Below are 24,119 nucleotides of genomic sequence, written 5' to 3' on the forward strand. Positions count from 1 at the left end.
GTGGCGGTGGGGAAGTCTGGACAATATAAAATACAACATAACTTTTGACCTTCATCAATTCAACCCAGTTCACTATATTGAATACAATCAAATAAGGTTTACAAACCGTGAGATGATTGACTAATATATATTGACTATTGTTTTATTAGTATTATTAGTAGTAGTAGTATCAGTAGCTCTTGTAGTAGTTGTTAGAGTATAAGTTAATAATAATAATTATTATTATTTAGACAAATATTTGATTGTCTGAGACAATAAAAAGCATAAATAAAGCCAAGTAATACTTATGGCAATAACCAACATAAACCAGACTGAAGACCGCCATTTAAAGGTGCAAATGGCAAGGTTATGACCTCTCGTATTAAACTGCTGAAAGGTCAAGATAGCGGAGAGGGTGTCTACTCCCCCCAGGGAGTCAGCTACAAGGTGTTAACAGTCGGATTACAACAACAAGGCTCCTTCTCTCTCCAGGAGCAGACAGCTCACGCATTCTCAGGGACCTCTTGAAATGAGAGGACTTCACACCTCACATGAGCTGCTTCCACACGCAGGGTATGCCTCCGAGCCAGTTGCACGCCGACCCACTACTTAAGGCTGGTCCTCCGTAAAGTGCTGTACGTAGACACAGAGAGCCCTCTCCGTCGCTGGAGACCCTGTCGGAGACCCTCTCCGTAGCTCTCCGTACTCTATGTGCGTATCCAATATTTTTTAACTATCCGTCGACTCAACGGAGACGGACGGAGACGGACGGAGACAGCGAGGGCTGTGATTGGTCCTCTAACAAAATAATTTCCGGAATCACTCTTTCCCGGTTTGACTTTGACCTTTTAATTACTTTGTACATTGTTTACTTTGCACATTAAGGACCAATAAAACACCAAATAAGATTTGAAAAGCTTTGGAATTAGTTAGTAGTCAACATATAAGATCGATCGGGCGGCGAATTGCATTGCGTATCTGACATCCGAACAGAGAACTGCGACTGCTCGAGGGGTCTCCATAGAAACGGAGTGAGATTACGGATTACGGAGTCAGAGAAGTGTACTTTGGCCTTTTGTGTAAAAACGCAGAAGTCTTGCACCTTTGGCCCGACCGTCCAGATGGACCCCGCGTTTTCGGTGCCTGCAAACGCACTTTTTTGAAACCAGGTCCCAGGGTGGAAAAGAGAAAAACGCCCCCCCCCTGCGTTTTGGTGGTAAGATTCGTGAGGACGCCAGATACGCAAACGATGAGGTCATCGCCCTCCGCCCACCAGGTGGGCAACGTTAGATTTCTGTCTAATTAGTTTTTGTTTGATTTGATTTGTATTTTTTTTTTTTTGCTTTAAATACAGTACCTTGGTACATTTAATTACTAACTGTACATTAAAAAGTATTTTCTGCTCAATCTACAAGGTTTAACAACTGCTGTTGTTCTGCTTCAGTTTCTCCTCCCCGGCTGTATGTTTGTATACAGGCTTGATGCGCATGCTCCGCCTCGTCTTCTTATATTTTTTGGTGGAGAAACAGTGCCCAATATAGGAGAAAATTACGGAGAAATTACTGAAACGCTGCCAAGGAAAACGGGGGGGGGGGGGGGTAAGATTGTTTTGGTCCGTGTGCACAGGGCCTCAGTGTGTCAAGATGTGACAAGCTCGAGAACGGGGAACTGTTAATTCATTTAGACTATTTCTGTTATATAAACAAATGTGATTCATTCCGTCTTTGTCTTTTTGTTTGCTTTGCCAGCAAAGATGGATGCTTAAAAAATACTCCTTGTTCAACACCTCCTTGAAGAAATACCCTCTACGTTACACACCTCCTTTAAGAAATACCCTCTATGTTCAACACCTCCTTTAAGAAATACCCTCTATATGGTCAACCCCTACATTCTGGTGAGGTGGGTCGATCGATCAGATGCGTAGGTTACAAATGATTCATAAATATTGGATAATGTTCATTGTTAATATCACGTATAATAACAATAGCATTGTTCATGGTGTAGAGCCTCCTTCTTGGGATAATCTTCAGTTAATTCCTTTTGACTGAAATATCGATGCCATGCTCTTACAGTTCTCTAATATGGATGTGCATAGCCTATTACCAGGTTACTACATATTGGAAGGTATACACTAGGAATACCCAGGTTATAATACAGGGTATACACAGAGTATGTAAAGGGTATATAATGGGTATACCCAGGTTATATACAGGGTATGTACAGGGTATATACAGGGTCTTTACAGGGCAAACGGCTCATTATTCTGAGTATCCTAATTCAGATGAGGAGGCATTGTAGAACATGTTTCCAGGTTTCTCCTTGGCCTGGTGGGGTACCATCAACAGCGGAGAACATTTATAAAACATGACCCCTAAGGACCCCCGGGCATCAGACTGCCTAGCTGTTGCTGTCCCTCACGCCCCAGGGCAGCCAGGGAGGTGTAACGCGAGCCGTCTTGCCCACCGCACATTGTTCTCCTCCCTCTCGTTGTCCTTGAGAGCAAAGATAACTCGCCCGCATTCCTGCCAAGTTCCTCCGCCCCGATGGAGGCGGCCACGTGGGGTAGGGTGACCCAAGATCTGGACGCTGCACAGAACCCGGATCTCCACACAGCCTCCCCTCCCCGGTACTGGTTCAGCCTATCGCACACAGACACACAGACAGACACGTTCAGAACGTCCATACCCCCACCCCCGGCTCCCTCGGACTCATTCTAACATGATCAGAGCTATTTTTTTTGTTTCAATGAAAGAGGGGACTTTACCTCTTTTTGTTTCTTATGGATATTGATAATGATGTATAATTTTTTGTTAAGCTAATGTGACCAAAGCCACTTGATGTTACCTTGTTTTGCCATCGGACTGACACTCTAGCTCCCCTTGGTGGACGCCACGTGTACAACAGAAGTCAGCCAAGAGTATTATGTATTTATTTATCTTTGCTTGCAATCAATGTGTTAGAATCTCTGTTTTTTCAGAATGCAATATTCAACTAAGATATTTGATCCAGTTCACTATGGGAGCGTTTTATGGACGATAAACAAATGAATTTTATTTATTTTTCATAATATACACGCAATATTTGAGTCAGAAATTAAATTAAAATGAAAACGTCAAATCAAAATTTGCATTCTCTGCTTTCCTCTAGCCATGTACTCTTATGTTTTTTCAGTTCAAGTGACAGCAGTATTAGGTCTGATCAAACGTAACTCTTTAGTTAGTGCAGTTTAGTCCAGGCGCGATTCTAGGTTTCCTAGGTTTCTAGGTTGCTTGGATTGTCTTCTTTTTTATTTTTTTTTTTATTTTTTTTTTCAAACAAAAATAGATTTGGGGCTATTTCAATTTGATCCGGGGCTTTAGCCCCGAATAAAACAGCCTAGTGATGCCACTAGTTTAGTCTCCTCTCTCAAGGAGAATATTAAACACAATTACTAATAACTGACATCAAGGTTGATAAGCCGTGCATGGATCATAAAAAGAGTGGTCACAGAGGGAAAATCGCTAAAGGTGGAAGTATCCTAACTTCTGTATTCAAGTACATCTACGTCAACAACAACGCATTAGTGCAACACTGTTCTTCTTTTAGAACAAACCCTGCCTGTTGGCTGTGAAAAACCACCTACTGCTCTCGGTAAGGAATTCAAACATGATATATATAAAAAAAAATAAAGGCCTTGAAATAGCTGTTTAATACATGTTCTTGTTACTTTTGGTGTTTTGTTTAGCCTACTGTATTTCCAAATTGGTTATTTGTTGTATTTTTGAGGAAGATGTAGGAACCTCAACCAATTAACTCCTTCTTTGAATTCATGATGCAGAGATGAGGTTCATAAGATGCATCACGATGATCCAGTTTGAAATACTACTGAATGTCATCTTTGTTTCAGGTGAGTGGTGTTTATTTGTTTTATTGTGAATATTTGGTTCCAAGTACTGAATATGGTTAGGTATTGGCATGCCAACAGACCCGTTTTACAGGACCCAGAATTCGTTTTACACCTAAGCAGACTATAGGCTAATGTGCATCAATCTAAAACATGAAGCCATTATCCATGTTCAGAATGTGATGCTGGTCAAGTAGAGGTGTGGCCAGGCTGTTAGAGGAAGATGTGGTGGGACAGGAAGGATGTATGTCATTGGCCATTTTGTGAAAGAATGCTTGTGTTGCAGGTGGTGAGGGATCCTGTGATAATTCAGCCCTTAATGCATTGATGCCAAACAAGATGGAGGCATTGAGCGACACTTGTTTGCAAATTCCATGTTCATTTGATTCAGTACCATCAAATCAATTAGATAAAAGCAAACCCATTAAGGGTGCATGGATAAAATCGACCTACGTTTTTTGGATTCATCCAGAAAATGTGTTTTTCAACGGAAGCAAACCCAATAATATATATCCAATTAGTATCATTGGGAATATGAGTGAATACAACTGCACATCCGTTTTTAAAAATATGATCTCAAGTTATACTGACGTATATTACTTCAGAGTGGAAGCCAGCGGGTACAGGGCAACTGACATCTGCAATCCTCTTACAATCACAGTTAACGGTAAGAGAAGCAATTTGGTTTGGGGGTCTATTTTTTGATTATTGTCATTATTATAATTATTTGTATTCCTATTTCAATACGATTATGATCATTCCTGATTTTCGGCTACTTCCTGACTAGGTAGACATACTTGTTCTCCTTGTCTAGAATTAAAGAATCGATACTACAGAATTGTATTTAAGCTTTAAAGAATGTTTTAACATTTTTTATGCCAGTGTCATATTGTATAGTGCATAAGTTATTATGGACTATAGGGTTCGACACTTTGATTCCCTGATACAATCTTTAAAGGGGACATATTATACCACCAGGTGTGAGTGTGATAAGCCATTACAAGTTGTTTTGAAAATGTGCAGCTTCTGACATTACAGGTGGGTGTGTCCACCCAGATGTACGCTGGATAGATCAGTCTACCAGCTTACCCATTGGACTGTAGCAAACGTTGCTCATCAATCCGTCACACATCTAGATGGACTGCACGCCCACCTGTAATGTCAGAAGCTGCACATTTGTAACGGCTAATCACAATCACACCTGGTGGTATAATATGTCCCCTTTAATGTGTTACCAATGATTATTCTCCCCTCTGGAATATACTGGTCAACACTGAACATGCTGCATTCATTCATGTGGATATTAAAGCTTAATATTTCTTGAAAACAACCACGTAGATTCAGCCCCAGCACCCTCCATACAGCCCCTCCAGGAGGGACCACTACCGGAGAGGAGCAGGGTGACGTTCACCTGCAGGGCCATCGCACCCTGTCCCACCGAGCCGCCTCACCTGAGCTGGAACCAGTCAGGAGGCCCTGAGGGCCGGCCGGAACCGCACGGAGACCAAGAGCCTAACGTCAGGACCCGGCGGCTCAGTATCACTCTGTCGGACCGACATGACGGGGTCCGCCTCACCTGTCTGGCGGAGTATCCCGTGAACGACACAGCAGGCGGGCCCAGCTACAGAACAGCAGAGAGCGTGGTGACGCTCAACGTTTCCTGTGAGTGACCGGCAGACGGTCCAATCAGTGAGCCGGGACGGCTGAGAAGCAGAAAGACTTAACATATTGCATTGAAATCCGTCAACAGCGGAACCAAAGCTTGAAATTGAGGACTTATCTTGTGTTCCTGTAGATTCCCCGAAGGATACCCAGGCCTCCGTCAGCCCCCCCACGGTGTCGCTGGGCGGTATGGTCAACCTGACGTGCACCAGCAGAGCCAACCCCCCCGTTCTCCGGTTCACCTGGTTCAGGAGCAGTGTGGAGGGACCCCTGACCGTGTCAGATGGATCTTTGTACAGCTTCAATGTGTCCAGCAACAAAGAAATCTACTACTGCGTGGCCACGAATCCCTTGGGAAACCAAACATCACAGGAGATTACGCTAACTATCAGCGGTGAAAGCGTTGGTAAATAAACTTATAATTTTAAGACCCTATAATAAAAACCTTACTATAACACATATCCCAAACATATCCCTCTCTAAATGGATATGACAATGCCCCAGTGATCTACAATGTTTTATCTCCTACAGAGTTGAATGTCCTTCTGATAATTGGTGGATTCTTTGGTATCGTCTTCTTTATTGGTCTGATCATCTGTGTCCTGTAAGTAAAACACACTCTAACACACATCTATATCTATATATATCTGTAGATCTAGATATGTGTAGATCTACATCTGAAACAATAGATCTAGATCTAAATATTTATATGTCATGGATAATCCATGATGAAGTGAGAATCTGCTTGAGAATCTTAAAAGAAGGGTTTTTATTATTATTGTTGGAGATTCTGTTATCCATTAATATATATATTTACACATGAATCATTTAGTTTGAACAATGACGAGGCAAGATGAACCTGCTGTCCAGTATGTGTTGTGGGTCCGTCTCCGTTCTAACCCGTGATCCCACCTCTTGTTTTTAGGTGGTTACTGAAGAAACCTTCAACACAGCAACAGGTAGGAACCACACAGGTGTGGACTGTGTTCTTGCATCCTGCACTTGAACGTATAAATAGTTTACCCTATGAAGGCAAAGTAAACAAGTTTACTGAATTGAGCGAAGAAAACGACTTCAATGTGGACGATGACCTCATTTTTGTAGGATGCAGTCATTTCTGTACATCGTCTTAGTTAGGCATTGTTAAGACTAAATAATAGGAAAATAATGCAGTAAAAATCGTTTTGCTGCAATTTAGCAAATATTCCAATTGACTGCAAGGGAATTACTCAGGCAAAAACCCAATCTTAGCCCTCCAAAAATACTCTTACCTAAAGAAATACATATTGTACTCTGTTACCTCAATAAATACATAGTTAATATATTAGTACTATGTATTGTACTTCTTAGTTTACACACTAGGTGGAGCCGTCTTAAACAAGTTAGCGCTCCACAAAATAAGAGCAATCAAAGAAACGGTGCCCAAAAATGGCAGAACCAAAGAAACCCAGGATAGCAAGTGAGTGCAGGACATTGCAGACACGGTTGGAAAATGAACATTTCTTCAGAGGAGTCAAGGGGAAATGTGCAATGAAACTGTTGCAGTGATGAAAGACTATAATGTACGACAACACTATGAAACCACACAAGGAAACCATCAGACCTCCACGTCCTACACTGGTGCTGAGCGAGAACAGAAAGTTTAGCAAATAGCCTGCCAGCTCAACAACAGTATTTTTTCTGTGCTAACAAAACACCAGAAAATGCCATAATAGCCAGTTAAGTGGTAGCTCAACTCATTCCGACATGGGAATCCATTCTCAGATGGTGCCTTCATAAAAAAGTGTCTTGCTAAAGTTGTAGCATTAATGTGGCCGGAGATAATGCAGGAATTCAAAACTGTGAGCATGACCAGAAACACAGTTGTGCGGCGAATCGAAGAATTGACAGCTACCTTAAAACATCAAGTGTGGGGAAAAGCTTATGCTTCAGATTTTTACTCGATTGCATGTGATGAGCGCACGGATGCGACAGACACTGCGCAGCTGTTCATTTATTTACGGGGAGTCGATAACTTTTGCATTACGGAGGAGCTGCTTGATCTTATGAGTCTAAAGGGAACAACAACGGTAAGGACATTTTTGAAGCTGTTCCGATGCAATTGACAAGATGGGACGTAAATTGGACAAGCTATGTGGAGTAACAACAGATGGGGCTCCAGCAATGGAAGGCAAGCGCAAAGGAATGGCCTCTAGGGTGTGCTCCAAGGTGCAAGAGAGTGGAGGTGAGGCTGTTCAAATGCACTGCATCGTCCACCAGGAAGCCCTTTGTGGCAAAGCAGTCCAGCTTGGCGATGTGATGAACACTGTCTCGAAAACTATCAGCCTGAGGACTCTCCCACAGCTCTTCTATCTGACGTAGATGCTGAATACGGGGACGTACTCTACCGGTGTGTTGTGCGCTGGCTAAGTGGCCGCTCCGTGCTGCAGCTTGATTTTGCTAACTTTGATACACTAGCAGTGAAGCGATGTACCTTACCTCCGGTGAGGGGCCCAGCCCTTCTTATATTTTTCTGTTTGTGGGCTTCAGTGAAAAAAAGCTTGGACATCCCTAACCCTGTTCTATGGGAACCACTCGTTCACTCTCCTTTCAAGTCATGTATTCGTGTATCAATGCTCTTCCACAGGATCCAATATTCGAGGCGTCAGACAACCAGGTGGAAGAGGAGATCCACTACAGAGAGATTGACTTTGCCAAGCGAGGTGGTGTGCAGAACCCAGGCCTGGTGTTCCCCCAGGGGGAGGAGCAGACCTCAGAGTACGTTGAGATCACTGCTCAACAGGCTAAGAACACACAGATCAGGGCTGAACTGGAGAAGAGCTGAACAGTTTGGACTGGGATCTCTTTAGTATCCACTTTTGTCAGCGTAAACATATCCTGCTTAAGCATCTATGGCTGCGGCTGCAAAACGTTTCTAAAATATGGCACCCTTATGCTTTATTGTCTCCAAGGCACCCCGTAAAGCAAAACTAAAGTTTGTACGACACCCTGCAGGACTACCTGCTGTTTATGAAATCAACAGCACAACAAACGTTAGGGAGGACCCCTTTTATAAAATGCTGCAAAGAAACAGCAGGCTGCATTTCATTACATTTTAAGGGACACCTCAATATAAAATACTGCAAATACACATGCAATGCTTTGTATAAAGCTGGTATATGTAAATGAGTCATAAATAAAAAAAATATTGAATTAAAAAATAAATCATCCAATCTAACCCTTTCCCAAAAAGACCCCCTCTTCAAAGTGGACAATATTCAAATGTGTATAAGTGGGCGGGAGAAACTCGCCCATTGGAGAGCAGGTATGTCCACAGGGGACGAGGAGTGAAGGGTGACACTGATTTTAAAGGTCAGCCAGTTACCCAATGGGTGGGGTTTGTCCCACCTACTCATTTGCATTTTAATATTGTCTACTTTGAAGCGGGCCATAGTTTGAAAATGCAAACGCAAATTGATTAACATTTTTATCTGGATATTGTCCACATTTGAGCAGACATGTTTTAAAATGCAAAGAGATAGCATTTTAATTTTATTTCTGATTCAAATAATGTGTGTATATTATGAAAAAAATAAAAAGCATTTGTGCTATTGCATTTTCATCTTCAACATTGCGTTTTCATTTGATTATGGTCCTCAAAATGCCTCCATAGTTCACAGCCCTTGAGAGTATGATGGGGAGGATTGAAGTGAGAGTGTGGATGCTGATGGAACTGGTTCTGGACCAGAGCAGATAGGTGGAAATCTAGATTGTCCCTGATGACAATGTATCTTCTCTGCTCTGGAGACATTCAAAATATCTGTGTGATTTTTCTCCCTTTGACCTTCTCAGATGAAACCCTTCATGAAGATAGATTCATGCATGGTTTCATCATCGTCCATTTACAAAATTCTGAAATAGTTTATTCCAATATAGGACAACTATAATACTGCGCTGAAGTGTACATTACTTCCCTCCACACATTCATGCCGTAGGTGTTTGTCTGTCTACAGATTTTACTGGAGACAGTAGTGAAATATAATTTTTGCCTGTGCTTTTAAAAAAAACAAAACTCACTTTTGCAACACTCCTCTGCTGAGGTCGGTCTCTCTGTCCAGCGCTCTCAAATTCCAAATGTCCCACAACATGGTCAACCAACGCGGCTCCAATCCCATCCCATACTTTTGGTCCTCGTCTCCTATGTCCACGTCCTCCTCCAGGTCTATCTCTTCCTCTCCCTACCCCCCCTGATGACGGTGTTTGATCATTGGTCCATAGGTTTGGTATTTTGCAAGGCAGGGCCTTAACTGAGCAAAGAGTTTACATCATAGCTTCCTGTGTCTAATGTAGACAAGTGTCCAGTGTTCACACAGGACGTGTGAATCGATGTGCAGATCTGGGCTGAGGTTTTGCTCCTTAAGTGTCAAACACTAATCACTCATAAATATACAACTATACTGCCAGGCAATTAGAAGGAACAAGCAAGGAAGTAAAGATTTCAGCCAGGTTGGTGCCTACACAGGCAGGAAGAGCCAAGGTAGCACAGCAGGACTCACTAGAGCAGGACTCACTAGAGCAGGACTCACTAGAGCAGGACTCACTAGAGCAGGACTCACTAGAGCAGGACTCCCTACAGCAGGACTCACTAGAGCAGGACTCACTAGAGCAGGACTCACTAGAGCAGGACTCACTACAGACAACCACCAGCAGGACTCACTACAGTAAGACTCGCTACACCAGGACTCCCTACAGCAGGACTCACTACAGTAAGACTCGCTACACCAGGACTCCCTACAGCAGGACTCACTAGAGCAGGACTCCCTACAGCAGGACTCACTAGAGCAGGACTCACTACAGACAACCACCAGCAGGACTCACTAGAGCAGGACTCCCTACAGCAGGACTCACTAGAGCAGGACTCCCTACAGCAGGACTCACTACAGACAACCACCAGCAGGACTCACTACAGCAGGAATCACTACAGTAAGACTCGCTACACCAGGACTCACTACAGCAGGACTCACTACAGTAAGACTCGCTACACCAGGACTCACTACAGCAGGACGACTTACCACAGGACTCACTACAGCAGGACGACTTACCACAGGACTCACTACAGCAGGACTCCCTACAGCAGGACTCACTACATTAAGACTCACTACACCAGGAGGACTCCCTATAGCCAACCAGCAGCAGAGCTTGAAAAAGCTTCACCAAAGAATTTGACTGACTTTTAGAATGAAAAAAACCTACGGTTCTGGTTTCGTTTGTCGCATGTCAGTAAGAACTAAGAATAAGTTGGAATCAATGTATTTGTTTTAGGCTTTCTATACTCATTTTAAAATGCAAGACACCATTTGGTGAAAGCTTTTTCCAGCTTCTTCTCTGTCCATACAGAGTAACTATGCTTACTAATTACAACACAGGCCTTTTCATCTTTGTGAATTGATCGGTTTTAACACATAATATTCTTATAAGACAAAATATTCTTTCATTTTATATTTGCATCCATAGGACTGCAACCACACATTTGCCTAATATGTGGTTGAGAAGAGGAAGTGCCACGATGCGGTAAATCGAATATCCTGCTTTCCACAAACTGGGTGCTCTTGTGTTTTTCAGTGACAGCAGTATTAGGTCTGATCAAAGTAACTCTTTATTTAGTGCAGTTGAGTCTTCTCGAGGAGAATATTAACACAATTACCAATAACTGACATCGAGGTTTATTAGCCGTGCATGGATCATAAAAAGAGTGGTAACAAAGGGACAATCGCTAAAGGTGGAAGTACAACGCATTGGTGCGAAACTGTTCTCCTTTTAGAACAAAACCTGCCTGTTGGCTGTGAAAAACCACCTACTGCTCTCGGTAAGGAATTCAAACATGATATAAATATATTATTTTTTTAAATAAACTGTTTAAGGCATTTTCTTTTTACTTTTTTTGTTCCATGTAGCCTACTGTATTTTAATAGTGGTTGTTTGTTGTATTTGTTCAACAAGGAAGCTGTAGGTACCATAACCCAGTCCACATAAAAATATTTAAAAAAAATGTACCTTAACTCCCTTAACCTTCTTTGAATTCATGTTGCAGGAGATGAGGTTCATAAGATGCATCACAATGATACAGTTGGAAATGCTGCTGAATGTCATCTTCGTTTCAGGTGAGTGGTGTTTATTTGTTTTATTGTGAATGTTTAATTCCGAGCACTGAATATGTTTAGGTATTGGCATGCCAACAGACCCGTCTTACAGGACCCAGAATCTATCATTAGTTTTACACTGGTTGGACTAGAGGCTAATCAGCATGTAATCGATCTCCGAAATGAAGTCTGTATCCATGTTCAGAATGTGATGCTGGTCTAGTAGAGGGGTGGTCAGGCTGTTAGAGGGAGATGTGGTGGGACAGGAAGTGTCATGTCATTGGCCATTTTGTGTAAAAAATGCTTGTATTGCAGGTGGTGAGGGATCCTGTTGTGCACACCTTAATGCATCTATGCCAGACAAGATGGAGGCATTGAGCGATACTTGTTTGCAAATTCCATGTTTATTTGATTCAGTACCATCAAATAGTTTTGATAAAAGCAAACCCATTAAGGGTGTATGGATAAAATCAGACTACAACTTTGGGGATCATCCAGAAAATGTGGTTTTCAATGGCAGCAGATCCGATAATATATATCCAATTATAATCATTGGGAATATGAGTGAATACAACTGCACAACGGTTTTTACAAACATGAACTCAAGTTATGCTGACGTATATTACTTCAGAACCGAAAGAGCTTTCAAAGCAACTGACAACTGCAGTCCTCTTACAATCACAGTTAACGGTAGGAGAACCTTTGTTGTTTTTTCTGTTTTGATTACTGTTATTATTATAATTATTCGTAGCCTATTTCAATATTATTATGATAATTTTCGATTTGACATACTTGTTCTCCTTGTCTAGAACTGAAGCATCGATAGTATTTTCATTTGAAAGAATGTTTTAACAATGCCAGCGATGTTTTATGCCTGTAATAATAATTATCATGGACTATGGGGTGAGACACACTTTGTTTCCCTCATACAATCTTTAATGTATTACCAATGATTATTCTCCCCTCTGGAATATACTGGTCAACACTGAACATGCTGCATTCATTCATGTGGATATTAAAGCTTAATATTTCTTGAAAACAACCACGTAGATTCAGCCCCAGCACCCTCCATACAGCCCCTCCAGGAGGGACCACTACCGGAGAGGAGCAGGGTGACGTTCACCTGCAGGGCCATCGCACCCTGTCCCACCGAGCCGCCTCACCTGAGCTGGAACCAGTCAGGAGGCCCTGAGGGCCGGCCGGAACCGCACGGAGACCAAGAGCCTAACGTCAGGACCCGGCGGCTCAGTATCACTCTGTCGGACCGACATGACGGGGTCCGCCTCACCTGTCTGGCGGAGTATCCCGTGAACGACACAGCAGGCGGGCCCAGCTACAGAACAGCAGAGAGCGTGGTGACGCTCAACGTTTCCTGTGAGTGACCGGCAGACGGTCCAATCAGTGAGCCGGGACGGCTGAGAAGCAGAAAGACTTAACATATTGCATTGAAATCCGTCAACAGCGGAACCAAAGCTTGAAATTGAGGACTTATCTTGTGTTCCTGTAGATTCCCCGAAGGATACCCAGGCCTCCGTCAGCCCCCCCACGGTGTCGCTGGGCGGTATGGTCAACCTGACGTGCACCAGCAGAGCCAACCCCCCCGTTCTCCGGTTCACCTGGTTCAGGAGCAGTGCGGAGGGACCCCTGACCGTGTCAGATGGATCTTTGTACAGCTTCAATGTGTCCAGCAACAAAGAAATCTACTACTGCGTGGCCACGAATCCCTTGGGAAACCAAACATCACAAGAGATTACGCTAACTATCAGCGGTGAAAGTGTCGGTAAATCAACTTCTGCCCATAGACCCTATAAAAATACAGTTACTATAACAAATATCCCAAACATATCCCTACAATCCCTCAATGGATATGACAACGCCCCAGTGATCTACCATGATTTGTCTCCAACAGGATTGAATGTCCCTCTGATAGTTCGATTCATTGGTACTGTCTCCTTTATTGGTCTGATCATCTTAGTCCTGTAAGTAAAACACACACACACACACAATTTAGTTTGAACAATGACGAGGCAAGATGAACCTGCTGTCCAGTATGTGTTGTGGGTCCGTCTCCGTTCTAACCCGTGATCCTCTTGTTTTTAGGTGGTTACTGAAGAAACCTTCAACACAGCAACAGGTAGGAACCACACAGTGGTGGACTGCGTACTCACATCCTGCACTTGAACATAGAAATAGTTTACCCTAAGAAGGCAGTTAACAAGTATACTGAATTGATAAAAAAAACGACTTCAATGTGGACAATGACCTCATTAACATGTTTGTAGGATGCAGACAACCGTACTTAAAGTAAAAAAAACTGTACTTAAAGTAAAAGTAATTTTAATTATGAATGTAAGCAGACAGATAACTGCTCTTCCATCAGAAGCCGTTTGTTTTTTCCCATTTCAAAATTTGTAATAACCACTGGAGTGTGTGGGCAACCCTCTGTGCAAAGCAATTTTTTAATTAAACAAACCCAAGAATCTTGGGGTCCCAGGCACGTGATTATGCAACAGACACTATTAACTCTTAATTGTTTGGCCCAGGATGGCTGAAAATAAGGGGTTTAGAATGAAGCCAGCTCACCTGGTATGTAAGTGTAGCAGAGGCCGGTTTGTCGCGGGTCTCGAACCTGCCACCTCTCCAACTACAACAAAACTACCGGTATGGGAGTCGAACGTTCTGACCACTGAGCTAAAAGCCCAGGCTTCTAACTCAGCGGCTAGAAGCGTTCTTAAGGTTAGGGGTGTGAGGATTTACCACGTACTGCCGCCAGCTAGCCCAGGCTAGTTGGCATCCGTTAAATAAGATACGTTTGTTCTACGTTCAGATGAATTGGACTGCAGCGGTAACCATGTGAAAGTAGCTGGTACGTGAGGAGGAGTTGAAACTATCGTTTGTGGTCAAACACTCATTCTCACAGAGCCAACTAAGGGAAAGATGACTATGCTATACTTAGCCTTCATGTGAACATATTTTAGTTATTCCAATAATTAAACAATATTTTAGCTCTCCCAAAATAAACATAATGTACTCAGCTACCTCAATAAACACATTTTGTTCAAATGTTATCATAGTAGGTTTGTCATTATTCTATTGGAACCACTTATTCACCCTTCTTTCAGGTCATGTATTCATGTATTAATGCTCTTCCACAGAATCCAATAAGCGAGGCGTTAGACAAGAAGGTGGAAGAGTAGATCCACTACGGAGAGATCGACTTTGCCAAGCGAGAAAAATGTCTGGCAGCAAAGTTTTCAGACGGATACCATCAAATTACAGTGAATAAGAAAAGTACCACATGTAATCAACTGTTAAATACAGAGCAGGTTTAACAGTCAAAAATAAATTAATAACAGTATACTAATGTTGGTAAATGTTGTAAATTTTATGGGTTTACATCAGCAAACAGCACCAGAAATACCTCATATTACGTGATAGATGAACCAGTTAGTAATAGAAAAGCATTGCAGTTTTTGCTCTCTTCACAGGCCATGTTTTCAATAAATAAAATCTAAATTACACGTTAACGTTCAATCAGCTTTTTGCCTGTTTGTTTATGTGTAGCAATGAGTGCAGAGGGGTATTCCATCAACCAAGCTAAGCGTAAAGCCGGGCTTATTTCGCTTAGCCGGGCTTCTTTCAGCTAGAGTTGCGTTCCATGAACGTGACTTAAGGGAATCTCCGCTAAGTAACCATGGCAACTTATCAGACCAAACTAACCTGGTCGGTAGCAGGCTAACTGTCAGGCTAACTTGAGTGGTGTTTCAGAGAAATCCATCTGTCAGCAACAATTGTACCTTCAGAAGGTTCCGCCAAGCCTAGTCCTCACAATTTTGTCATAAATGTACATATATGAAGTACAAACTGCGTACATTTTCACTAAGGGTCTAAGATTAAATGATGCAAATGCAATAATTCAATGAATTGCTATCTATTGTTACTGTGGCTATTTTTTCAACACATTTTTACACAAATCTATGTATTATCGCGTAATCAGGAATCAGCGGCTGGGTGAATGGTCTAGCACTTGTCCTGTGATAGGCGCGACCCGAGTTTGCGTCCAGAGTATTTCATAGTATTCTTGGCATTGGCTTCATTTTGTAATTCCCTTTATTCATTTTAATAATTCCCTAATTAAGAATATTCAAAGAAATGGAAAATAAATGGCATGAAAAGTTCTTTGATTTCTCTAGTAATCCTTCCTATATTACTAATTACGTGGGGCTTGAACCCCGGTCGACCGGGTGCAAGTCCGACACGTAAACTCGAGACTATCTCCCTGCTTTAGACTCCATGGTCAATATTCAATTAAAATATGTTACGCTTAATACTACTTATGCGTTCAACAGATCGCCGATTTTTTTGCCAGGCAGCCTCCCTGTTTTTATTAATGGTTACGGTGTTCCCTTTTTGAGTTATTATATGCTTGTACTCCTCATAGACCTCCACAAGCAGCTTCTGTTCGCCGCTGGAAAAGATCCCGCTCTGTCCTTTTCGGACATTTGATCCATGATTCGACATTCACAGTTCTGAGCTGGTTACATATCTCGTGAACATGCGTAATCCAGGATAATGTTAGCCTGGCTTGAACTAACCTGAGCAAGGCGCGGCTGAACTGCGTTGGAATGGCTTAAGCCTCAAGTGGAAGTTGGCGCTAGTTCTAACCAGGCTTAATCAACTAAGCGCCGCTTTCGTTAGCGACTTTGATGGAATACCCCTCTGGTCACAGATAAAAAACCTGAAAACAAGGTAATGAAGATGTGATCAGTTGTTGATTACAATTCTGAATTTTAAATTGATTCATGGAGTTTAGAATTTGGTGACAAAATATTCTTCCTTTTTATATTTGCATCCAGAGGACTGAAACCACACATTTGTTTAATATACGGTTGAGAAGAGGAAGTACCATGATCAAGCTCCGTCAAGGTTGATTAGCCATGCATGGATCATAAAAAAGAATGGTAACAGAGGGACAATCGCTAAAGGTGGAAGTATCCTAACTTTGGTATTTAAGTGCACCTACGTCTAACAATGCATTAGTCCAGGGGTGGCCAACCAGTCAGAGACTAAGAGCCACTTTTTTTACTGTGTTACTGCAAAGAGCCACATCATACACATGGGCACACATGAACATCATTCCATGCCTTAATCATGTATGCGCGCACGCGCACACACACACACACACACACACACACACACACACACACACACACACACACACACACAGAGAGAGACAGACACACACAGGCCTCTGCTCAGCCAGATTTATTGAAAATGTCCCACACCAAGATAATGACAGTTATTTTTTCAACAGTTAACATTGTGTGCACTGTCTCACACACACACATAAACTCTCAGTTCAAGCAAGTCCACAAACAAAAATATAGGCCTAACAATTTTCAATAACGTTTTTCTCTTACTATGCTGCTTAGTGGGACTTCTGGCATTCCTTGTCCTGAACAATCCTCCTCAAATCTGGCTTGTATTCCGTTGTTGCCACTCGAAGCAACTCTTTCACATGAGTGTCAGTCAGAACAGATCGATGCTTTGATTTCACATGTTTCAGGGTTGAAAACACAGACTCGCAGACGTACGTTGACCCAAACATCGACAGGATCTTTAGCGCAGCCCGTTTGATGTTGGGGTATTTTTCCATTGGCACACGTTTCCAGAACTCAATGGTCCCTTCCCTGAAAACAGCTTTCAGTTGATCCTCCTCACAAAGATCGATCATCTCCAACTCCGCCGCAGCCTCATCTGTGACGAGCGGGGTTTTCAAACAGTCCATCTCCGCATTAAATGGGTCGATAAGGAACGTAATCTGTGGTCTTTTCAGTTGTAGATCACAGAACCGGGTCACAAAGCTTTCGTGCAGGTTTTCAACCAGTGTTGCATATCTGTCTCTTTTCTTTTTCAGGGCGGCGCTGGTGACTTGTTCACTGGCTTTTAGCAGAGTGGGAAAATGCGTTAAATCTCCCTTTTGAATATGCGCCTTGAACAGCTTCAGTTTGTTGATAAACGCAAACACACATTGCACGAGGTCAGGCAGCATTTTTAACTTGCCCTGCAGGGTCAGGTTCAGTCTGTCCAAGTGACACAGCATGTCGACCAAAAATGCCAGATCCATAATCCACGCGAGGTCCGAGAGCTCGGGATAGTCCTTGCCCTTCTCTTCCATGAACAGTTTCACGGCATCCAAAAGCTCAAAGAAGCGAGAGAGTACTTTGCCTTTTGACAGCCACCGTGTGCGGATGTAGTTGACGATTTCCATCACAGGCTTCATGACGTTGTCTAAATTCAATGATTTAGACACGAGTTGCTCCCTGCGGATGATGCAATGGAAATTCCAAAAGTCGGGAAATGTTTGGTCAGTTTTACACAGCCCCACAAGCCCTTTCACGGATCCAATCATGGCCGGCGCTCCATCCGTGGCTATTGCAGTTAGTTTTGCTATGGGCAGGTTTGCTTTTGCAAATGCAGCCATCATTGTTTCTTTCACATCTATGCCACGGGTTCTGTCTTTTAATGGCACAATATCAAGGAGTTCTTCTTTGATCATACATTCGTTTGACACAGACCGTGCAAATATTGCCAGCTGAGGCTTGTCTTGTATGTCACAACTCTCATCCAATGCCACACTAAAATACTCACATGCTTGAAGGTCAGAGTGCAACTGTGATTCAATAGCAGTGTTAATGTCCGATATTCTGCGTTCAACAGTGTGGCGGGAGAGTTGGACATCTGATATGCTTCGTTTTAGTTTGTCGTCATCAGGAGACAAGATTTCAACAGCGTTAATGAGGCATTTTTTAATGAAGTCCCCTTCGTTGTATGGCTTTTTAGCCTGTGCGATGTTCCAAGCCAGCTGATATGATGCAAGCGTTATGGTCTCTGAGTGTTTTGTAAATTTTTGGAAAAACTGCATCTGCTTTTCTGCCTGACTTTTCAAAGTGACCAACCTCTGCTTGCGAAGTTCAGTCCCTTTTGGAAATTCCTGGTCGATGTTAGGATGGATTGAGCTGAAGTGACGCTGAAGATTTGAAGCTTTGAAATGCGCCAATGATGCCTGACATATATGGCAGAATGGCTTGCCATTACGTTCTAACAAAAAAATATAATCTCTCCCACTCTGTTAAAAACGTCCTGTGTTCTTCTTCATATTTTCGTTTGGCTGTGCTTTTTTTCCCTGCCATTTTGAGAGCGAACTTACAAATTATTTACAACTCAAATCATCTCGTGCGTTTGACATCACATCAGACGTTATTATTCTTCTTCTTCTTTTCAATTCAAACCGGCTCCCCCGGTCAGCGCGCCACCTAGGGGGAATGAATGGCAGCGCCAGCCAAGCATTTTTGACGCTTGTCATGTGAAAGCTCCTGAAGAGCCGCATGAAATCAGCCGAAGAGCCGCATGTGGCTCGAGAGCCGCGGGTTGGCCACCCCTGCATTAGTCCAACACTGTTCTTCTTTAAGAACAAACCCTGCCTGTTGGCTGTGGAAAAACCACCTACTGCTCTCGGTAAGGAATTAAAACATAACATTATATATATATATTATTTTTTCAAAGGCCTTGCATAAAATGTTTAAGGCATGTTCTTTTAACTTTTTTGCCTACTGTATTTCAATAGTGGTTATTTGTCGCATTTTTTCAACAAGGAAACTGTAGGTACCTTAACCCAGTCCACATTAAAAACTAAGACAAATGTACCTTAACTCCCTTAACCTTCTTTGAATTCATGTTGCAGGAGATGAGGTTCATAAGATGCATCACGAGGATCCAGTTTGAAATACTACTGAATGTCATCTTCGTTTCAGGGGTGTGGTGTTCATTTGTTTTATTGTGAATATTTAATTCTGTGTATATGTTTAGGTATTGGCATGCCAACAGACCCGTCTTACAGGATCGAGAATCTATCATTAGTTTTACACCTTATTGGACCATCGGCTAATCAGCATGTAATTGATCTCTAAAATTAAGTCTGCATCCATGTTCAGAATGTGATGCTGGTATAGTAGAGGTGTGGTCAGGCTGTTAGAGGGAGATGTGGTGGGACAGGAAGTGTCATGTCATTGGCCATTTTGTGAAAGAAATGCTTGTGTTGCAGGTGGTGAGGGATCCTGTGATAATTCAGCCCTTAATGCATCGATGCCAAACAAGATGGAGGCATTGAGCGACACTTGTTTGCAAATTCCATGTTCATTTGATTCAGTACCATCAAATCAATTAGATAAAAGCAAACCCATTAAGGGTGCATGGATAAAATCTGACAACGATTATTTTTCTCATCCAGAAAACGTGGTTTTCCACAGCAACAATCACAATAATATATATCCAATTAGTATCATTGGGAATATGAATGAATACAACTGCACAACCGTTTTTACAAACATGATCTCAAGTTATACTGACGTATATTACTTCAGAGTTGAAAGCAAAGTTTTCAGAGCAACTGACATCTGCAATCCTCTTACAATCACAGTTAAAGGTAGGATAACATTTTATTTAGATTACTGTCATTATAATTATTTGTAGCCTATTTCAATATTATTATGATAATTTTAGATTTTCAGCTACGTCCTGATTAGTCAGACATACTTGTTCTCCTTGTCTAGAATTAAATTATCGATAGCACGGAATTGTATTTTCATTTTAAAGAATGTTTCAACAATGTTTTATGCCAGTGTCATATTGTAATCATACTTATTATGGACTATGGGGTGAGACACACTTTGTTTCCCTCATACAATCTTTAATGTATTACCAATGATTATTCTCCCCTCTGGAATATACTGGTCAACACTGAACATGCTGCATTCATTCATGTGGATATTAAAGCTTAATATTTCTTGAAAACAACCACGTAGATTCAGCCCCAGCACCCTCCATACAGCCCCTCCAGGAGGGACCACTACCGGAGAGGAGCAGGGTGACGTTCACCTGCAGGGCCATCGCACCCTGTCCCACCGAGCCGCCTCACCTGAGCTGGAACCAGTCAGGAGGCCCTGAGGGCCGGCCGGAACCGCACGGAGACCAAGAGCCTAACGTCAGGACCCGGCGGCTCAGTATCACTCTGTCGGACCGACATGACGGGGTCCGCCTCACCTGTCTGGCGGAGTATCCCGTGAACGACACAGCAGGCGGGCCCAGCTACAGAACAGCAGAGAGCGTGGTGACGCTCAACGTTTCCTGTGAGTGACCGGCAGACGGTCCAATCAGTGAGCCGGGACGGCTGAGAAGCAGAAAGACTTAACATATTGCATTGAAATCCGTCAACAGCGGAACCAAGCTTGAAATTGAGGACTTATCTTGTGTTCCTGTAGATTCCCCGAAGGATACCCAGGCCTCCGTCAGCCCCCCCACGGTGTCGCTGGGCAGCGCGGTCAACCTGACGTGCACCAGCAGAGCCAACCCCCCCGTTCTCCGGTTCACCTGGTTCAGGAGCAGTGCGGAGGGACCCCTGACCGTGTCAGATGGTTCTTTGTACAGCTTCAATGTGTCCAGCAACAAAGAAATCTACTACTGCGTGGCCACGAATCCCTTGGGAAACCAAACATCACAGGAGATTACGCTAACTATCAGCGGTGAAAGCGTTGGTAAATAAACTTATAATTTTAAGACCCTATAATAAAAACCTTACTATAACACATATCCCAAACATATCCCTCTCTAAATGGATATGACAATGCCCCAGTGATCTACAATGTTTTATCTCCTACAGAGTTGAATGTCCTTCTGATAATTGGTGGATTCTTTGGTATCGTCTTCTTTATTGGTCTGATCATCTGTGTCCTGTAAGTAAAACACACTCTAACACACATCTATATCTATATATATCTGTAGATCTAGATATGTGTAGATCTACATCTGAAACAATAGATCTAGATCTAAATATTTATATGTCATGGATAATCCATGATGAAGTGAGAATCTGCTTGAGAATCTTAAAAGAAGGGTTTTTATTATTATTGTTGGAGATTCTGTTATCCATTAATATATATATTTACACATGAATCATTTAGTTTGAACAATGACGAGGCAAGATGAACCTGCTGTCCAGTATGTGTTGTGGGTCCGTCTCCGTTCTAACCCGTGATCCCACCTCTTGTTTTTAGGTGGTTACTGAAGAAACCTTCAACACAGCAACAGGTAGGAACCACACAGTGGTGGACTGTGTTCTTGCATCCTGCACTTGAACGTATAAATAGTTTACCCTATGAAGGCAAAGTAAACAAGTTTACTGAATTGAGCGAAGAAAACGACTTCAATGTGGACGATGACCTCATTTTTGTAGGATGCAGTCATTTCTGTACATCGTCTTAGTTAGGCATTGTTAAGACTAAATAATAGGAAAATAATGCAGTAAAAATCGTTTTGCTGCAATTTAGCAAATATTCCAATTGACTGCAAGGGAATTACTCAGGCAAAAACCCAATCTTAGCCCTCCAAAAATACTCTTACCTAAAGAAATACATATTGTACTCTGTTACCTCAATAAATACATAGTTAATATATTAGTACTATGTATTGTACTTCTTAGTTTACACACTAGGTGGAGCCGTCTTAAACAAGTTAGCACTCCACAAAATAAGAGCAATCAAAGAAACGGTGCCCAAAAATGGCAGAACCAAAGAAACCCAGGATAGCAAGTGAGTGCAGGACATTGCAGACACGGTTGGAAAATGAACATTTCTTCAGAGGAGTCAAGGGGAAATGTGCAATGAAACTGTTGCAGTGATGAAAGACTATAATGTATGACAACACTATGAAACCACACAAGGAAACCATCAGACCTCCACGTCCTACACTGGTGCTGAGCGAGAACAGAAAGTTTAGCAAATAGCCTGCCAGCTCAACAACAGTATTTTTTCTGTGCTAACAAAACACCAGAAAATGCCATAATAGCCAGTTAAGTGGTAGCTCAACTCATTCCGACATGGGAATCCATTCTCAGATGGTGCCTTCATAAAAAAGTGTCTTGCTAAAGTTGTAGCATTAATGTGGCCGGAGATAATGCAGGAATTCAAAACTGTGAGCATGACCAGAAACACAGTTGTGCGGCGAATCGAAGAATTGACAGCTACCTTAAAACATCAAGTGTGGGGAAAAGCTTATGCTTCAGATTTTTACTCGATTGCATGTGATGAGCGCACGGATGCGACAGACACTGCGCAGCTGTTCATTTATTTACGGGGAGTCGATAACTTTTGCATTACGGAGGAGCTGCTTGATCTTATGAGTCTAAAGGGAACAACAACGGTAAGGACATTTTTGAAGCTGTTCCGATGCAATTGACAAGATGGGACGTAAATTGGACAAGCTATGTGGAGTAACAACAGATGGGGCTCCAGCAATGGAAGGCAAGCGCAAAGGAATGGCCTCTAGGGTGTGCTCCAAGGTGCAAGAGAGTGGAGGTGAGGCTGTTCAAATGCACTGCATCGTCCACCAGGAAGCCCTTTGTGGCAAAGCAGTCCAGCTTGGCGATGTGATGAACACTGTCTCGAAAACTATCAGCCTGAGGACTCTCCCACAGCTCTTCTATCTGACGTAGATGCTGAATACGGGGACGTACTCTACCGGTGTGTTGTGCGCTGGCTAAGTGGCCGCTCCGTGCTGCAGCTTGATTTTGCTAACTTTGATACACTAGCAGTGAAGCGATGTACCTTACCTCCGGTGAGGGGCCCAGCCCTTCTTATATTTTTCTGTTTGTGGGCTTCAGTGAAAAAAAGCTTGGACATCCCTAACCCTGTTCTATGGGAACCACTCGTTCACTCTCCTTTCAAGTCATGTATTCGTGTATCAATGCTCTTCCACAGGATCCAATATTCGAGGCGTCAGACAACCAGGTGGAAGAGGAGATCCACTACAGAGAGATTGACTTTGCCAAGCGAGGTGGTGTGCAGAACCCAGGCCTGGTGTTCCCCCAGGGGGAGGAGCAGACCTCAGAGTACGTTGAGATCACTGCTCAACAGGCTAAGAACACACAGATCAGGGCTGAACTGGAGAAGAGCTGAACAGTTTGGACTGGGATCTCTTTAGTATCCACTTTTGTCAGCGTAAACATATCCTGCTTAAGCATCTATGGCTGCGGCTGCAAAACGTTTCTAAAATATGGCACCCTTATGCTTTATTGTCTCCAAGGCACCCCGTAAAGCAAAACTAAAGTTTGTACGACACCCTGCAGGACTACCTGCTGTTTATGAAATCAACAGCACAACAAACGTTAGGGAGGACCCCTTTTATAAAATGCTGCAAAGAAACAGCAGGCTGCATTTCATTACATTTTAAGGGACACCTCAATATAAAATACTGCAAATACACATGCAATGCTTTGTATAAAGCTGGTATATGTAAATGAGTCATAAATAAAAAAAATATTGAATTAAAAAATAAATCATCCAATCTAACCCTTTCCCAAAAAGACCCCCTCTTCAAAGTGGACAATATTCAAATGTGTATAAGTGGGCGGGAGAAACTCG

The 24,119-nt window shown here is 42.6% G+C and overlaps 2 protein-coding genes across 8 annotated transcripts; both read left to right on the top strand.

The window, feature by feature from the left end:
* Positions 1-3,798: 3,798 nt before the first annotated feature.
* On the top strand, positions 3,799-8,348 carry LOC311367218 (myelin-associated glycoprotein-like; the record flags this gene model as incomplete). Of its 3 annotated transcripts, none has more annotated exons than XM_084486059.1 (7): positions 3,799-3,865; positions 4,149-4,529; positions 5,201-5,524; positions 5,658-5,930; positions 6,029-6,128; positions 6,450-6,483; positions 8,151-8,348. In XM_084486059.1, 7 exons carry the CDS (start codon positions 3,799-3,801, stop codon positions 8,346-8,348), a joined length of 1,377 nt encoding a protein of 458 aa, XP_084342185.1. The 3 variants fall into 3 exon arrangements, with proteins under 3 accessions (XP_084342185.1, XP_084342187.1, XP_084342186.1); XM_084486061.1 differs by having other exon boundaries at positions 6,056-6,128; XM_084486060.1 differs by having other exon boundaries at positions 5,658-5,918; positions 6,056-6,128; positions 8,118-8,348.
* Positions 8,349-11,597: 3,249 nt separating this feature from the next.
* Positions 11,598-23,654, top strand: LOC311366617 (myelin-associated glycoprotein-like; the record flags this gene model as incomplete). Of its 5 annotated transcripts, XM_084485409.1 has the most annotated exons (8): positions 11,598-11,664; positions 11,959-12,333; positions 12,694-13,017; positions 13,151-13,417; positions 13,553-13,622; positions 13,744-13,777; positions 14,766-14,828; positions 23,487-23,654. In XM_084485409.1, 8 exons carry the CDS (start codon positions 11,598-11,600, stop codon positions 23,652-23,654), a joined length of 1,368 nt encoding a protein of 455 aa, XP_084341535.1. The 5 variants fall into 5 exon arrangements, with proteins under 5 accessions (XP_084341535.1, XP_084341537.1, XP_084341538.1 ...); XM_084485411.1 differs by lacking the exons at positions 11,959-12,333; positions 12,694-13,017; positions 13,151-13,417; ... (1 more) ...; positions 13,744-13,777; positions 14,766-14,828 and adding exons at positions 19,748-20,128; positions 20,508-20,831; positions 20,964-21,236; positions 21,362-21,434; positions 21,756-21,789 and having other exon boundaries at positions 23,457-23,654; XM_084485408.1 differs by lacking the exons at positions 11,598-11,664; positions 11,959-12,333; positions 12,694-13,017; ... (2 more) ...; positions 13,744-13,777; positions 14,766-14,828 and adding exons at positions 19,379-19,459; positions 19,750-20,128; positions 20,508-20,831; ... (1 more) ...; positions 21,335-21,434; positions 21,756-21,789 and having other exon boundaries at positions 23,457-23,654.
* Between the last annotated feature and the right edge of the window lie 465 nt (positions 23,655-24,119).

The sequence above is a fragment of the Micromesistius poutassou genome (genome assembly GCF_964030765.1).
Source record: "Micromesistius poutassou genome assembly, chromosome: 21".
Taxonomy (NCBI): Eukaryota; Metazoa; Chordata; class Actinopteri; order Gadiformes; family Gadidae; genus Micromesistius; species Micromesistius poutassou.